The sequence below is a fragment of the Haliotis rubra genome, unplaced genomic scaffold (genome assembly GCF_003918875.1).
Source record: "Haliotis rubra isolate DU_JTF1 unplaced genomic scaffold, ASM391887v1 Scf428, whole genome shotgun sequence".
In the NCBI taxonomy this organism is placed as follows: Eukaryota; Metazoa; Mollusca; class Gastropoda; order Lepetellida; family Haliotidae; genus Haliotis; species Haliotis rubra.
Genome location: NW_025767111.1, coordinates 778,185 through 796,060, shown reverse-complemented (window position 1 = coordinate 796,060; position 17,876 = coordinate 778,185). Strand labels below are relative to the sequence as shown.

At 37.5% G+C, this 17,876-nt stretch overlaps 3 protein-coding genes across 7 annotated transcripts in view; 2 read left to right on the top strand and 1 right to left on the bottom strand.

Moving 5' to 3' along the window:
* The window catches only part of LOC124288878 (enkurin domain-containing protein 1-like), a 25,053-nt gene extending 12,085 nt beyond the window's left edge, over positions 1-12,968 (bottom strand). Inside the window, exon 1 of one of the 5 annotated variants that reach the window (XM_046725452.1) lies at positions 12,949-12,968. The gene's annotated coding sequence lies outside the window, so the exon portion shown is untranslated. Of the gene's footprint in view, positions 1-416; positions 436-1,246; positions 1,353-4,667; positions 4,686-11,407; positions 11,654-12,948 lie in introns of those variants that run through there. The other 4 variants (XM_046725453.1, XM_046725455.1, XM_046725451.1 and 1 more) reach the window with 4 other exon arrangements.
* Positions 1,489-9,972, top strand: LOC124288876 (uncharacterized protein C2orf81 homolog). Its single transcript, XM_046725448.1, is given in 14 exon segments — positions 1,489-1,622; positions 1,831-1,969; positions 2,733-2,895; positions 3,852-3,921; positions 4,147-4,288; positions 4,739-4,850; positions 5,016-5,216; positions 5,656-5,678; positions 7,251-7,358; positions 7,938-8,095; positions 8,390-8,448; positions 9,006-9,077; positions 9,267-9,377; positions 9,379-9,972. Coding segments are annotated over 13 exon segments (1,416 nt in total). The 5' UTR covers positions 1,489-1,622; positions 1,831-1,856; the 3' UTR covers positions 9,463-9,972.
* Positions 11,799-17,876, top strand: LOC124288877 (2-oxoglutarate and iron-dependent oxygenase domain-containing protein 3-like). Its single transcript, XM_046725449.1, has 9 exons — positions 11,799-12,159; positions 12,989-13,191; positions 13,612-13,687; positions 14,236-14,278; positions 14,845-14,909; positions 15,655-15,711; positions 16,070-16,223; positions 16,853-16,976; positions 17,702-17,876. The coding sequence occupies exons 1-9, from the start codon at positions 12,098-12,100 to the stop codon at positions 17,836-17,838; spliced, it is 921 nt and encodes a 306-aa protein (XP_046581405.1). The 5' UTR covers positions 11,799-12,097; the 3' UTR covers positions 17,839-17,876.

The window sequence follows — 17,876 nt, the reverse complement described above, 5'->3', positions numbered from 1 at the left end:
GCTCATATTGTCAATCACTTGTTTCATCTTCCTCAGTCTTGATGCAGCTAGAATATGGCTGACTGCAGCGTGAAACATTTACTTACTTCAACTTGATTTATCATCTGATGTTTAAATATTACCAAGAAGTAATCCAGGTAAATACATTTCAGAGTTTATCTAGACTTGTTGACTAACATTCAGTCCTAGAAATAGCTTTCTTATTTAAAAATACATATCTACAAATTATAAAAAATCAAACATCATAATCACAATCCATAGTTTAAGGTCATAGATAATACTAATAATAGCCTTGATCAGGGTTAATGAACGGTTGGAGTCTTTTGATGTGGATTGCTTCGTTGAGGTTTTTTACCAATGATCAAGCCTAGTTCATGGAGAGCAAACAGATTGTTATAGGTTGTTAACACCCTTACCTAGGAAAATCACTGTTCAAAAACCATTGTCATAGAGTACTGTCATCATATGATCATGATCCTGTGGCTTTAAACTTCGGGGGCAAACACCACTGGATAAACATGAGTCATTGTCAAAGCTTATTTCAGACTGGCAGTCATGTAAAATATACAGATGACAGATATACATATATTCCAACTAATACTGTTTCCAATTAACAGACTACTGGTTGTGTCTATTCCTGAACAAATCTGAGAAAACATGGATCATTTCCTAAACACAAAAATCAAGCGTTTATATAGAGCAGGATTGAAAGCCAGACAAGTTCCAATGACCAACAGAAACTGGAAATGTGCAAAGGCAATCTACTGGACACCTGCTGACAAACTGTCACTAACTTTGATCACTGTTGACAATGAGTAATGGTGAAGCCCGTGTGTCGCATTTACCATGTTTACTATTCTGCTTACTAAAGTTACCTGCACGTGTGTACAACATAGTGCACCACAAGCATACCCATTAAACACTATCCTCAAATTACAGGATTTCAGATGCTTAACATGACTTTTGAAACTTTCAATGTTTTCTTGCTAATCACATGAACAACTGTAAAGCATGTCAGTAACTTATAAAAACACTACAATCAGATGGTGTTTATTACTAACCATTCGCATCATTTAAATGTCAGAACAAAAAGACACAATTTGCGAATTCACTGAACGTGCAGTCATGATTCAACATGAATAATTCGGAATATATTCCCTTTAAGAGCAAGCAATGCGTTCTTGGTGGACATGATATGATATTATATGTGAAAAATAATAATGGTATAAGTATCACTGCACAATACCTTTTACAGATGCGTTAGAAGAAGAAACACGATTTCAAAAGCTTTTTCCCTACTTCAACAGTGTAACTATTCATCCGCCATCTTGGTTTGTTTAAGTCACGTGACTGCAAAGTAACCGTTTAAAATACACAGGTTTTTATAGATATGAAACATAAAGCATTTTTTATAAAGTATATTCACATATCAATATATGTAATATAAAAATAATTACATGTTTAGAAGATAAATAATTCACGCTTTAGCGAGAGCGTCATGTTGCCATAGGGATGTTAACATCCGCCGTAATGGATGCCTCCTAAACTGGAGACAATTAGATTTATCCAAAATGACAGTTTGAAGTCAGAGTATGATGTGTGGATTGCAAACAAATCCAATGGTACTACAAGCACATTTTGTATTTCTTATGTATATTTCTACAGTTGATATGTATCTAAGGGATCGACGTAACCGTAAATAGTTACCCTAAGGGAAGAGTGCTGTCAACACTGTTGATTGTCAATTTCATTACCTGGAATTTTAAAGTAATGTGATGTTAATGAAAATTTTCTCATTACTTCAATCTGCTTCTCATTTTTATTTTCCAGTAAAGTGAGCTATCAACAAATCAAGAATGTCACGAGCAGCAGTTTCCAAATCTAGGGCTGATAAAGGGAAGCCCCCAGCAGCACAAACACCTGTCATCACCCACGAAATAGTCCCAGGGAAGTTCAATGACCATGACTGGTATGTTGCTCCTTTATTTAACCCAACATTTTCTCTTGATGTTTTGATGATTTCCTGCTGATAACTTGGTACTTCTTACTATTTTGCATTCATTGACAACTTGTCACTTTCTATTATATATCGATACAATAATTATCATTACCAGTAGAGATCTTTTTTTGCTACTCTCTATAGAAAGTTTTTCAAAATACCTTCAGTGCCCGGTAGCACAATGGTAACATTTTGTTTCTATTTTTCTATCATGACAGAGGTACATTTTAAATACAATGTATATTAAAGTATAGACAGTAAATCTTTTACATCCTATCTGTTATTATGGTTGTCAGATATAGATAGTGTGCATATTCTCTTGAATTGCATTTAATTTTCTTGACATTACTGATATTTTGAAATGGAGACTTTAAAACACCAATTTGTAATTTTGCAGCAGCTCTTTTTTATCAGAGTATGTGGTATTCATGAAAGGTAGACCCAAGTATTGTATATCCACATATATGCAAATATATAGTTAGAAATAAAGGAATATATTTTGAAAATATAATGTTTTAAAACTGATTGCCAAACTGACTTAACATAACATTATGAAGAAACTTTGAATTTAATAATACAGGTGATGCCAGAAAGTGTGTTCATTCAGGTCCCAAACATGAAAGGGTATTTTAGTAATAAAAATATAGATGAAAAAATCATGTTTTTGTATAGTAGTGTGAAGTTTCACTCTAAGAAAATGTGTCCAATTTATGACCATTCATTTATGTGTTAGGAATATCATGCTGGACAAGGATGGAACTGAGGACTTTATCCTGGACATTGTGGATGAGGTTGTTGACAGTACCATGGACATGATCTACAAGACATACATTGAGAAACAACTTCTCCCATTCACAATATCTCAAGCTAAAGATGCCATTCTACAAATAATTGATGTGAGTCATTTTATGATTTAAGGTTATGATTGTTGCTGTAAGACAGATATGGATATGAATCATAATAACTAAGGTTGTTGGTGTAAAATAAATTTAAAACAGTTGGCATTATATATGTAAGTATGCTTATTTAGTTGTAAGATATATTTACCATATTCTTTAATGTCTAATAGCTTAATGCCGGATTCAGAGGAGCATTTTGAAGGGGCCAAAATACTGATCAGACGCCTTGGCATGAACTCAAGTGTGTTTGTTGTTTTTTGTGGGGTTTTTTTGGTGGGTGGGTTTGTGTGCATGTTTAAAATGAGTTTGCAATACAAGAATGCTTCAAATGCAAGCAACAAGATAAACCTAATTGTACATATTATATAGAAGATATTAAATGAGTGCCCATGTCATACTATCTTTACAACATGAGTGCCTAAAGAAGTAAATTTTGGTATTTCCATACCGAGAGCGAGGGATATACCGATATTTAGGCATGAGTATATAAAAAACATAGTATGATATGGGCATGAATATAATATACTGTTTATTACCAAGGAAAATAAACCCAAATCATCAAACTGAAGAAAATAAACCCAAATCTACTTTCAAACATAGGCTGGCTACCCGCTGTCGCCGCATGTAGAACACAACTTCACTGAGGAAACATGACGTCACCATGACAATGTGATATTTTGCCCTAGGGCATCATATGAAAAAAATGAACCCAGATATTTTTGCGCTCATAGGTAATAAAGATGTGTATTGACAAGGTTTTTTAATTCTGTCGAGTATGGGTATCCATGCAGACAAGGAATAGTGGTGTTTGAGTTACATTGATATGAGAATGTAGCCATTCTGAAAATGGGAACAACCAACAGATTTTTGTTTCAATTTTTCATTACATACCAAAATAATTTGATTGGAATAAGCTTTCCATTCTTTCATTGACAAAGTCATCTCTGTTACAGTGGCAGTTCCTGGCTAGGGATGGAGGGGAGGTGAACCCAGAGGGGGATCCCACCTGGCTCCAGGATGAAGGTGAGATGAACTGACAGAGTACCAACATAAGTTGATTCAGTTGTTGAGGGTCTCTGCATAATAGTTACATTTCGTAGCCATCATTGGGTAACAGCAATAAATGTTAACAGAAAGAAAATGTTGCCAATCTGAATATACCACTGCATTTAAACTATTGATACCTCTCTACAGTTTAAGGCATACCCATTATTTTTAACATCATGATGCTTCTATATTTCCCTACAGAGCCTGACCCTGCCACAACAGACTGCTGGGCTCAGGGATCAGTACCGCGGACGTACCTGCCACCTCCCACCCCAGTAATAGTGGAGGAGACAGAGGAGCACCTGGAGGAGGAACTTGTAGAGACAGATCTAGAAGAAGCCAAGTAAGCAGAACACAGCATTCAGTATATCACCCTCTCTTTGAACTTAGAGAGATACAACTGCTTCCTTAATATAATATTGCAAGTCCTTTCTTGATATTAATAGTCTATGTATTATGTACCCAGGGGGAATAAACACTATCAAAGGATGGGCTCATTTTAAGATCTAGCTATATTATGCATGTTTAGTTTATTATGGTATTAAAATATGACTTTGAAGTGTTAAGGAAAATTTTACCAGTTTGCTAAAGAAAGAATGCTTTATCAAAAACGTGCTTAGTATTTTGAGTACAGGTCCATCATATTTTAAATTGACTAATAATGATAAATACATTTTGTTCCTTGAAATGTGTGTAAAACACCTACACTGGCATGTCCTTACTTAAGACAGTCACGATAGCAGCACAGACAGGTTACCAGGTGTGGTGAAGGGGAGATAACTGTTTGTTTCAGAGTCCAGATTGTGGACCCAGAGGAAGATCCTGAATTGCCTGATAAAGTGTCAGAACCCGATGAGGACCAAGTTGATGAAAATACTGAAACAGAGGCAGGAACTGTTGAGAAGGTACGCAGTTGTAGATGTCATGTCGGAACTTCATTAAATCAATGTCGTATCTATGTAGCATTATATAAACATTATGTTTCTAAATGTAATCTATATATTTATGAAGAGGTCGCTAACAGTTTAGATTACAACTGAATAATACTTTTTTTAACAAATACTTTTAAGGATGAAAAAGTAGAAAAGAAGAAGAGGTTTAAGTTTAAGCGGTACCGAGGTCCAATTAAGTCTGCAGGAGTGGGCAAAATAACCGAGTCCCTGGAGGAGACAGAGATGAAACTATACATGGATGAGATAGCAGGCTCCCTCCCATCAGAAGACCGTACCAGTGGAATGCTCATGCCTGCCTCATGTCACTCCATTCTCCGCGTAAGTTGCATGTCAATTTCACTTTCCATAGCTCTCTGTTATATTTGCAGTTTTGTACAGTAAATCTTATTATGAATGTAAACATGCTACATTCACTGAAGACCTGTGAAAGAAAGATGTGACTCTAATTCTACCAACAATAAATATTGTATGACATATTAATCACTTATAAACATGAGTGATGTGTTCCTCACTGTGCACCATGTTTTGATGTTGTGCTTGTTGTGTTTTAACATCCCTGCACTGTCATTAACTGCATGAAAATAAAGGTAACGTCTTTTTAAACTGATCACACTTACAATCTGGCAGGTGTCAATCATTAGCCTATCAATGGTCTTCATTGCATCATTTGATGTTCAATGTTAAATACAGCTGTTGTTGTTGATGAGTAGTGGAGAGTTACATAACATATTGCAGGTATTAATGTTGCCAATTTCAGAGTAATACTGATGCCACATCCGCCGCAGGTATACTATATGTAGAAAGACTTCAAACAACACTTATAATTTTGTAGACAATGTTTTTCTCATTAGTTTAAACATATTACTTTACCACGAAGTGTGTAGATGGTTTTCACCTTAAAAGTCAAGATAATGGATGACACTAGAACTGTCACATTTTGCAAATGCTTTAGAATCTAAACATTTAGTATGAGATTTTAATTGTGTTTGCTACTGCTACTGGGCTTTTTTTATGTTGATAGAGCACTCACCAGTTCTCAGCCGCCCACAAGGAATGTAGATGGTTATTTCATTTACTGTAGTACTTAGAATCACAAGCAGTTCATAGTCATGTGATATATGCATACGCATGTCATAGGTATAAATATTAAGCATGTATTGTTTATGCAAATATTGACTCTGAAAATGGAGGAAAATTGTAAATTGAAGTATATTACATGATCACCTTTCTGTGTGTACATTAGATACCACAACCCACATGTGTATCCATTGCTTACCACAACACCCTTCCCCCCTCCTCCCCTAGCCACACCCTACTGCTGCATGGTTTAAGTTATTTCAGCTCTTTGGCAGCTTGGCATGGTTTCTCTTCTTATTGTTACAAGATTGGTATTTGTCAACTGGTAATTTTTCCATGAATACTGATTACATTTGTGAATAATTTCAATCTCATTATCATCAAATCTTTCTCATTGCTACTGCTAAACAATGATCTGAGGACATCAGATTAGGGGTTATGTCAGAATGACCTTTCAGCCAACCAATCAGAAAGCTGCTTACCTAGTGACAGTCAGAATGTATTTTGTAAAAGTGTAACGTTGCAATGGTTCATGTGGTTTATTCCAAATGACAGTTGCTAGATTTGTGACTGAATCTGTCAAAAACGTCATCTACAACATTTGAACACAAGTGACTTAGCACATCCTACCATCTGTGTCATGCAGATGACATTCCAGAATATTTGTTTGTTCAGTTTTCAAATCTGAATCAAGAACTTTATAAAAATATATTTCAAAGTGTAGTCCAGAATGGAAGTCGCCAGAATGAACTGCTTTCTGGTTGGCTAATGTTGACTTTTTGTTAAGCATTGCTTTTACTGGTTGCTCAATTATCAAAAGGTCATGACCTGAAAAGAAGTGTCCTTAGATATTTGTGTTGCAGTAGCAGGAACTAAGATAGAATTTGAATGAGATTGCAACGATGTTCATATTTTTGTATTACTGTACTTTTTCTTTACTAACAGTTTTCTTCATACTAATTTCTGTTCTGGGAGAACTTTCACAACTGATCCTGTGTCTATGGTTTATTACAAAATGTATATTCATTTATAGCTCTGACTGCACAGTGAAATGTTGGTATTTCTGATAATGGTTGGTATTTTGAATATGTTTGCATCTTTAAGGTAGTAACACTGAGTATATATACTGAAATGATATTCAAATTTGTATGTTCAAACAATAACCTGTGCAACTACCTAACAAATATCAGCAAATAATTTGGACAAATACTAACATCAATTTTGACACTTTTAGTTATTTCATTGGTTTACAAAGTGACACATATCCATGTGACTGCAGGTTCAAGCAGGTCGTCCCCCCGGCAACAAGGACGTCGTGTATGATGACATGGGTAATGTCATTGCTGTTGTCAAGCTAGACCCAGAGAAACTGCCTAATCATAGGTAAGATTAACCCAGCTCTCAAGTTCAACGTTTCTGTAGTCATTCTAAGTGCCATGTACGAAAACAAATTTGTACCTGTCCAAGATATTTTTTATGGATTAAACTTCTTTTTTATTTCCCTCACGACATTTTGGGACCATTCCAGGTCCCTTCATCTGGTGAACTGGTTCATGCAGGTCCCTTCATCTGGTGAACTCTGATGAAGGGACCTGGAATGGTCCCGAAACTTTGTGAGGGAAATAAAAAAGAAGTTTAATCCATAAAAATATCTTGGACATCTATGTACAACTTCTAAATGCCACTGAAAGACAACATTTGTACCTGTTATGAATTTTTATAGTTTTTTAAGTGCTGCTTGAAGAGCAGGACATCTGTCCCAGTCATCTAAGGCGCTACAGTTGGCTGTGAAGAGTTATGCCCCATACTAATATCAGGATCCAGTCATTGTGGATTGATACTAATGCTGTAGATGTTCCTTTCAGTCATTTTGCATGTGAATGTTTTCTGTGAACTCAACCAGTTCCATATGTTTCTCTTGGTGCCACTTATGAAACCTACACCCTTTTTTGTATCTGCCAGAGTGCGGATAAAGTACCAGGTGGTGGACCCTGCTATAGAGGCGGCTCAGGCTCGACTGGAAGCCATGAGACATGGTAAATATTCTGGGGCTCCACAGGTACCAACCATCAGACGAATCAAGTCACGAATCAAGGGCAACACTGATGCAGCATCCACCTGTGAGTATCAGCTGCTTCACTTTTAAAGTAGGATTTGTGATCATATGGTTTCAGTTGCATTTACATAAACTTAGATTCTTTCAACAAAGTGTTTATATGCCATATGATTGCAGAAATCACATGCATTTTACCTTCTTTCGCAATTATGATGAGTAGAACAAATTCGATAATATGTTCATATCTAGCCTAACAGTTATTTCAGAATATTATCTTGCTAATAGAAAAAGTAAGACTTATACAAGCCAGTTTAGTTGATATGTGAGATGTACCAGTATATCCAATACTATTTTCCAGCCAAATCCTCCAGTAAGATGTCTCAACAGCCCACCATTGCTCCACTGCCACCTCCACTGGTGAGTTCCCTGTCATTGATAAAGTAGATATACCCGGTTTTCACAGTAATTGTCTTCAGGAAACATTCTTGTACATGTATTATCTACAACACCATACCCATGGTCATAGGATCCTTCCACAATTTGCAGACATTGGTTGATATTGCTGAAATACTGTGATGTGAACATCCGGGCTAGAATTGATCTTCAGTAACCCATGCTTGTCGTAAGAGGCGACTAACAGGATCAGGTGGTCAGGCTCGCTGACTTGGTTGACACATGTCACCGTATCCCAATTGCATAGGTCAATGCTCATGCCGTTGATCACTGGATTCTCTTGTCCAGACTGGATTATTTACAGACCGCCGCCATATAGCTGGAATACTGCTGAGTGCTACGTTAAACAACAACCAACCAACAAACTGTGGTGTGAAACACAGACTCACATGTCAGTAGTGAATTAAAACATGCTGAATTCTCATTCAGAATTTCCTGAACTACAGTTCAGAAGGTTGTTTATGAAATTCATTTTGGTCTTGATTTTTATAGATGTACTTATTCTCTGTATGTGTTCCCAGATTGAGGCAATGGAGGTTGCAGCTGGTGTAACGGTCAAGGAAGGTGGACGGGTCAAGAAGGGACCAAACAGGGTAAGGACAAGAAATTGACTTGTTATCACAATATATCTTACATTCTGCCAGAAACATGGTAGATCTACAATGATACAAGTGTTTTACACAAAACAAACAGCATCAATGAAAACTTAATCGTAGCTGTGAAGATATTATACTGGTGATTGATGGTGCCAGCTCATCACTGTTAACTTGTAATTGTTCCAGTATGTCAGGAAATCAGATGTCATGGAAGAACATCAGAAAACACTCCGTCCAGTTGCGTCAAGGATCCCAGCACAAGCCCTAGATGTCGCCGATCTGCTGGACCGAACCACACCCCGTCCTCCGCCCTATTGGAGAGTCACCCCCACTGCCTCCTATTATCCCCCACCCCCCTGCACAATCAAGGATAACTACATAATGTCATTTACAAAGTTTGATATGATCAATTGTATATAAATCTAGACTTGGAATGTCATTATTTTCAACTGTGATAATTTGTAATTCATAACTGTACATACTTTTATTGTAGATAAAAATATACATTAAAATAGACTAAATATTGGAATATTTTGATAATGTTGTCTGTATTGTATCCGAGTGGTACGAACTTAGTACTCTTTCATCCATTTCATATTCTGTTTGTCTTTAAAGATCCCTTTTGAATGGCACTGATACTTAATGCTAAATGAACGTTTTTAGTCTGAATTTTAGTTTTGGTGCCAGGACACTATGTGTTTACTGCTCATTACGATTTCTTACATGGAAAATATGAAAGAAACTATTGTTTACTGACTATGATTGCCATGAATGTTAGTACCTTGGGTGTTTGTAATATGTTTCAGGACATGGGGGGATGAAGTATGGGTAAGAGTTCAGCCGGAAATGTATATTTATATCTGTGTGAAGATATTAAACTGTTTTCTTCATTTAGTCTTCGTCTTTATATTTAACAAACACAACGACGCTGTGGAATGCATGTTTATTTCCTCCCATCAGAGCAGAATAAACATGTGTTGAAATAGATGTATGAAACTATACAAATACATCATCAAAGAGCCGAAAGGATATCAGATGATTCAGTCTATTTTAGTACCACATGAAATCATCTGACATGTAAGCTACACATGATATTTTTATGATATGATACCAGTACAAAACACCAATACTTCATGGTAAGAGGGAGAGAGGAAATTGTCATATCTGCTCACCACACACGCCTGAATACTCAGGGAAATGTATCTCCATTCTACTATTGATACATGTATCCTGGACCACTTGCATGCTGAAGTCACCATCTTCATCTCCCACAAACTCATCAGTTACAAAGTACAGGTTACAGCACCTTATGTCTTGTATTGGACAGCTATACGGCCACTGTGTTGTTCAAACTGGGCTCCAAATAAAGCACAGATAGCAGTAAAGGGTATTTATCATTCAGTTCAGACTCACATGAGAGATGCCACTTTGTGAGACTGAACCATATTTCTTGGAAAAAACATTAGTGTAGAGCTTAAATGCTTTTTAACCCAATCATTTTTGCTAAAATGCGTAGTTTCTTTCACTTCATTCTACCTTGTCATAAACTGGTCATCAGAATACCAAAGTGTTTATTAGTGCGGATGAAGTTTCAAGTCAATACATTCCATATAAGTAATGCAACAATGTTCCATCAACAGATTAAACATGAAAACAAAAAAACACAAACATAATATTTTGGTACTGATTTCTGATAGTTATTGTACAATTGCAAAAAATAACCATACTAGGAAAAATAAAGCAGTGCCATGAAAGTTTTGTTTGAATAAATGAAATGTATTTTGATATTTTTGGGTGGGGTAATGCATTATATTTTGTACTTAATGATTGACATTGATACTCATTAATGAATAAAAAATCTCACCCTCAAGTCTTGCTATCAGGTGTATCATCACTCATTGATGTAAGTAGAAAACTCCAGTGTTTTGCTTCTGTAATCAGCTTGTGTTGATGTTTAAATATCAGTGGCACTAATAGGTGAGATTTTCTATTTAGCAGAGTGGAGAGAGAATACAGTGAATTATTGAGAATGGCCTTAGAACATTCCTCTACTTGCATTGAGTCCAAGTCCTATTCATATCAATGATTTCACATTGTTGAAGAGACTCTCAGAATTTGCAATTTTTGATAAACAGGTTTATTTGAGAATTATGTTTGCAAGACATTTACAGCAAGTTGCCATTTGGTTCTTAAATGTTGAAGATTTTGCTAAATCAATATTTACGCATTTTTGAAAAGTTGTATACCAACATGTTATAGCTAGAATATTGCAAATATTGCCAATATGACACACTCACAATGATAAATGTACACAATGAATAAATTACCTTTAGACTCATAATGTTGAACTGTATCCATGCTCTAAAGCATGTTCATGGCACTACACTGTTATCACCATGGCCAGGGCATTGGTAGGCACTCATATTACATTCCCAGCTCCACGGGGAGTATACCACCCAATACACCTGTAATGAGCACACGTCACACAATTATACACCTTTTGAACATTTATGGTTTCAACAAAATTATCTGTTTGATTTTCATTAAATAAACCTTCCCATCTATCGAAAACACATACATTCAATGGTATCCTTAAAAATGTCTTAAAACAAATAAAAATATATTTTATAGTCACCACCGTCGAGCGTGATGTGAACACCTATTTATTCTGAGAATGCCACACAAAAAGCGTAATTGAGTCATTCAGAGTTATCTGCTCTTGTTGGGGTTTTCCCGTCCTTATCGCCAGCACTGCAAATCAACATGTAACACGTGTGAATCAACATGTATTGACTGGACTAAATGAGGTCAAGTCGTTGTCAGCCTCTCTGTGATAAACAAAGGACAAACTTTTACTTACGACGATTTGAATGTTTTCTCAGGAGTTGGTGACAAACGCGTGGAATGGATGGTCAACTTTCTGATAAGTAAATTTGTGATGAAACAATTTCTAACATAAACTGCCCCTCATTCACACTTGGTAAACACTGTACAGGTGGAATTTCTCACTATCCAGCATGGCAGAGAGAACCGTACGAAAACGTCCACATGCAAAGAGCAAACCACAAGAAAGCAAACGGTAGGTGAAACATCTTACTATTCTGGATAGTCAGTCCAGATAGCAATGTCCGTTGGGCCAATGTTGGACCAACATTGGCCATCATTGGGCCTACGTTGGCCAATGTTGGCCCAACGAACATTGTTATCAGGGAGTGACCTGTCAGGACAAGTGCGTGCGTACGTGCGTGCGTGCGTGCGCATGTGTTTGTGCGCGGAGGTTTGCATGCATGCTAGACTGACTGACTGACTGAATTTGGTTTTGCGCCGCTTTTAGCAATATTCCAGCAACATCACGGCGGGGGATACCAGAAATGAGCTTCGCACATTGTACCCATGTGGGGATTCGAACCCGGGTCTTCGGCATGACGAGCCAACGCTTTAACCACTGGGCTACCCCACCGCCCCACATGCATGCTAGACGATCCAGTAATTAATATTATGAGCATGCTGCTGTGGTACAATGACAAATTATATGTTGCCGTGTTTGCATATATCAAGGTCACATTGCTAGGATTTTCTGTTATTTAATTTGGTTTAACTCTTTTATTAACTTGTGTTATCTAAAACAACGTTCCTAAGAGAGCTACAGCTAGGACTTTGTGGATTTAATTGTTGTTAGGTTCAATCATATATAACGAATTTATGAATAATTGAACTTGATATGCTGCATTTTTCAAACATAGCCGGTTTTCAAAATGCTGTTGCAATGTTTGCATGCATATTTGCCCCTCAAAACCTTGTAAGAACAACTCTATCTGTCTTTCATTATTAATAAGTGAACATGGTTAATATTTTCTATGTAAGTTACCTATTAATGACTTGACTTTTGGTTGCACCTGTTGTTACAGAGCAGAAGCTGAGAACAGTAAGTCATCCCGAGGTCCATCAGCTGGAGTCTTCCTCCTCCTCCTCACCCTTGCTGCGGGACTGTGCTGTTACTACTTCCTGTTTGCGACCCCAGACACAGTGTTTGTCCGAGTGTCGGACCACGTTCAGCGGGCAGTATATGATGTTCCATGCTCAAAAGATTATTCACAAGAAGAATTTCCAGGTCACTGAAACTTTTTGTTTCATTCAGATGTGTGTCTGTATTAATTTATAGAATGCATTCTACTGTGATGAAGGGAAGTAACTGTAGCATAGTGGTGGAAGCACTGACTCCTGCCATCAAAGTCTGGGTTCATTTCCAATTGGGTACAAAGTGTGAGCAAATCTATTACACAGATGTACATTTTCATAAAACCACTACAGTCCTACTCTGAAAAGAATAAGTGATTTTTATCGTGTGCACAAAGAGCGTTAATAAACAAGACAATGTCTCTCAGCCAAAGTCTGCCATCAGTGTATGTCTTCCCCTCCAACCTGATTCAACCACTTTGTATTCCTCACTTTATGATCACGAATGCTGAATTAAAGGTTAACCAATATGTTTGACATGTACTACAGGTATGTGATGGCTGGTATGTTTCAGAGTGCAAACCCAAGAGATGTGGCAGAGTGGTGATGGATGACCTGGTCAGAAGAGAAGATGCTGAATACTTGCTGAGGTAAACACTGGACTCAGACACTACCCAACCAGTCATACACGGTGGTATGTCACACCTTACATTATGGTTACCTGAAATACTGACCCTGGTATATGTGGTTTATTACACAGTTTCCTGGTTATTATCAATAAAGCAGGGTACAATTACCCAACACAAAATATTGAGTGATCATACTCCACCATGGATGATATTGGGTGCACTGGCTATCCCCTAGGACCAGCAGCTGCAGGCATCCAGCTGCCTACACTGCATGTTAGGATCCCAATAGTTGTGCGTGACAGTCCCCAGATTGGGACTGACAGTCGGACCCTGGTAAACAATCATTAGTTATTTTGACAAATTCCTGGTATATATTTAAAAGGTAGTGCTTAGAATGCCATGGTGGCTGGCTCACTGACCGTCATCTGCATAGTGACTTCCATGTCTAGCTAGACTATCATTGACTGGTAGCATGACCCCCTGACCCCGATGTCGCTGCAAGACATAATATGAAGTCCCCACAGTGGGAGATGTGAGTGTTGTTTCTACATCAGTATGTTATGTTTCAGGGTAGCTGAGAAGGGCTTCGCACTGGCTGGATCAAGTGGAGGGGTAAGATAAAACCTGGCAAACCAGTAAAACAGCTAACACAAGGTAAAGTCTGTTGGCCAGTAATGACACACAATCATCTGATGCTCAGCCTGCCATTATGGCCAGCATGGGACACCGCTAGATATATATATAGATATATTATTTATGCAGTCATAAGGCAACAGAGTGTTTTTTCATAGCCTTCAGGGTTATTTTGTGTTCACTTACACTGTGATTTCAGATGCCATTAGATATAAAGGGACATAACTCTCTATTTTTTTTCTTCTTTTAAATACAGCTAGACATGGGATCCAGACTAATTAGTGTTATACAATTAATCAATAAGAAACTGATAATATGTGCATATGGGACAATGGACTGGGAAGGTTTACCACACAATATATGTGGTAAATATGGGATTCCATGGACTGGGAAGGTTTACCACACAATATATGTGGTAAATATGGGATTCCATGGACTGGGAAGGTTTACCACACAATATATGTGGTAAATATGGGATTCCATGGACTATAATTAACTTGCGCTGCTAATGTTGTGATTAATGCCTCAAATGTTCATATCGTCAGGCTTCCATCCTGGATCTGCACACTGGAGCTTTGTCGAAGGATAATGCATTCATAGATATATACAGGTAATAGTCATCCTGTTAATTTGATTTACTTACTAGCAGTTCCTTGTAACAGTATATCGCTACTTTGTGTATCCGACATGAGTGGTAGATACAGGTTGTTTCTGTAGTTGTGAGTTTACCAGTCCCCGAAACCAGGCCACAGATACACATGGAAACTTGAAAGTTTGGGATGCTGGATCACTGAAATAATATGGAATGACAGTTGCCTGCAGTAAGGTTTGCTCCACCAAACACAATAATACTGTTCTTATATAAAGACAAAATGGACAATTCTAACTGCATAGAAGCTTTTCAGACATATTGTAAAAGCTCTCAACACAATTCCACAGTTAAGTTGCCAGAACAAAGCATTTCATTTGCAGCATGCAGCTCTCTGAGGGATCTTCTCAAGTAAAACAGCAAACTGTGCAATCAGAGTGTTTTGTTCATACAACATTTTTCTTACTTTCTGTGTTGGGGATGATGATCTACTTGTACGTATATGGAAACCCAAAGAGATGGTATAGAGAAGAAATGCAGAAAATGTATTCCATTGGCTAAACATTGACTAGATTGAGGGAGAATTTTGTTATTTTGCCATAGTTGTACAAAAGTGACAACACCATTATGAGCATATACTGCTCATGTCAGAATTATGTTGAATGAAAACATAAACATTTCAGTTGTCGTTTATAGATTTTCATCTGCCAATATTGGCATTTTGTATACAATTCATATGTAAAGAGATGTATGTTTGCTTTTTCAGATTACTTAAAGCAGAAAATATTGACTTATTGACAGAAAAAGATTTTACGATTTACAAGTAAGTAAGATTTGAGATGATACAAAGTATAGAATTAGACAAGTTTATGGTAAAGTCTTTAAATATCACACCTCCTGAAGGAAGATGTCTTAAGTTTGTTGGTGTTACTGAGTATTTGATACCTGTACATTATTTGAAATGTAAAAATTTAAAGTAGAAGATCATGTCTGTGCAACTCGTACAGAATCATACCAGCAACTGAAAAATGTCTCAATTTTCATTTGTAAGGATGTAAACATGTCGTGCAAGGTGTTAAAATACGGGGTTTCAACTCTAACTTAATGTTCATTGCCCCTCAGTTTACTGTGTCTAACAGACTTCAGTTGCGTCATGATTTACAAAATTGTTACCATTCCAGGAAAGTCAAAGACCAGATCCATGGTGCCATTGCCACAGAGTTTGGTGTGTCGCCAGGGAAACTGTATCTCACAAAGCCAACATTCTTCTCCAGAATGAACATGACAACTCCCAAGACGATACACGATGAATACTGGCATGCTCATGTAGACAAGGTACATCTGTGTTCATAATCCTGGCATGCTCATGTAGACAAGGTACATCTGTGTTCATAATCCTGGCATGCTCATGTAGACAAGGTACATCTGTGTTCATAATACTGGCATGCTCATGTAGACAAGGTACATCTGTGTTCATAATCCTGGCATGCTCATGTAGACAAGGTACATCTGTGTTCATAATACTGGCATGCTCATGTAGACAAGGTACATCTGTGTTCATAATCCTGGCATGCTCATGTAGACAAGGTACATCTGTGTTCATAATACTGGCATGCTCATGTAGACAAGGTACATCTGTGTTCATAATCCTGGCATGCTCATGTAGACAAGGTACATCTGTGTTCATAATACTGGCAACAGGATAGCTGGGGGATGCTTAGGGTGTTGAGTCTGTCTGAGGCTGGTTTTTACATTTTAATTGATTTACAACCTGAACAACTCAAGTCTTAAAAATATGCTCCGTGTAGTTATTGTAATCTTTAAAAGTAGAAAAATGAATGACTTATACTGAAATTACTAGGCTTGTGAATTTTCCCAATACAAGTCAGTTTCAGAGATCATTTGATTGGACTTTTTGACCGACACTATGCTTGTGCTAACATCCATGTGATGTGTGACTGTAGGAGACGTACGGCTCCTTCCACTACACCTCGCTACTGTATCTGGCCAACTACAAGCAGGACTTTGACGGTGGCAGGTTTGTGTTTGTGGACTATGATGCCAACAGAACGGTGGAACCAAAACTAGGTAAGAATATTGTAATGTCAGTAATAGCTTATCGTGAAAGGTCTTAATAATTGTTAACCGCCTCCATGGTGTAGTGGTTAGAGCGTCCACCCGGAAAAAAGCGGAAGGCGGCGGGTTCGATCCCCGGCCGCGTTGACCAAAAGACGTTAAAATATGGTACTTGTTGGTCCCTGCCTGGTGCTCGGCATTAATGGGTACAACAAGGACTGGTCGGCTCGGAGTCAGTATAATGTGTCTGAGTGGGGTATTCATGCTTCACTGCGGCATGGTATCTCAGTGGGCTAGCACTATAAAACCAGCTTAAGTCTGGGCTAGTACCAGCAGCCGCACATACACACGCATGCACGTCGTCATATGAACGAAATATTCTCAAGCACGACGTTAAACCCAATTCCACCTCACCTCACCTCACCTCTAAGTAATTTTTACCACAAAAATGAGATTAATTCTCCAGATCTCACCCTATCAAGCTTTGAAAACAGCTTTCTCATATTTTGGAAAATTATGAAGATTTTTTGGCATAAACATGTTCATTTTCCATTTTCACAGGACAGGTATATGAATGCACAAAATGAAATACAGTGACACATTAAAGCATGCATGGCTTTTGAGCTGAAGCAGATGTTCTGATGTCAGTAAGAATGTGTTATCTCATGTCAGTAAGAAAGTTATCACATGTCAGTGGAAATGTTATCACTAGGTAATTATATTCCATCTTTTTTCAGGTCGTGTGTCTTTCTTCACCTCTGGCTCGGAGAATGTCCATTTTGTAGAACGTTTGAAAGATGGAGTACGATATGCAATTACTGTTTCGTTTACATGTGATCCGAGCAAGGCTATTTCCGATCCTGTGTCCAGGTAATCATTCCATGTTTTTGAATAAAACAAAATAACAACACA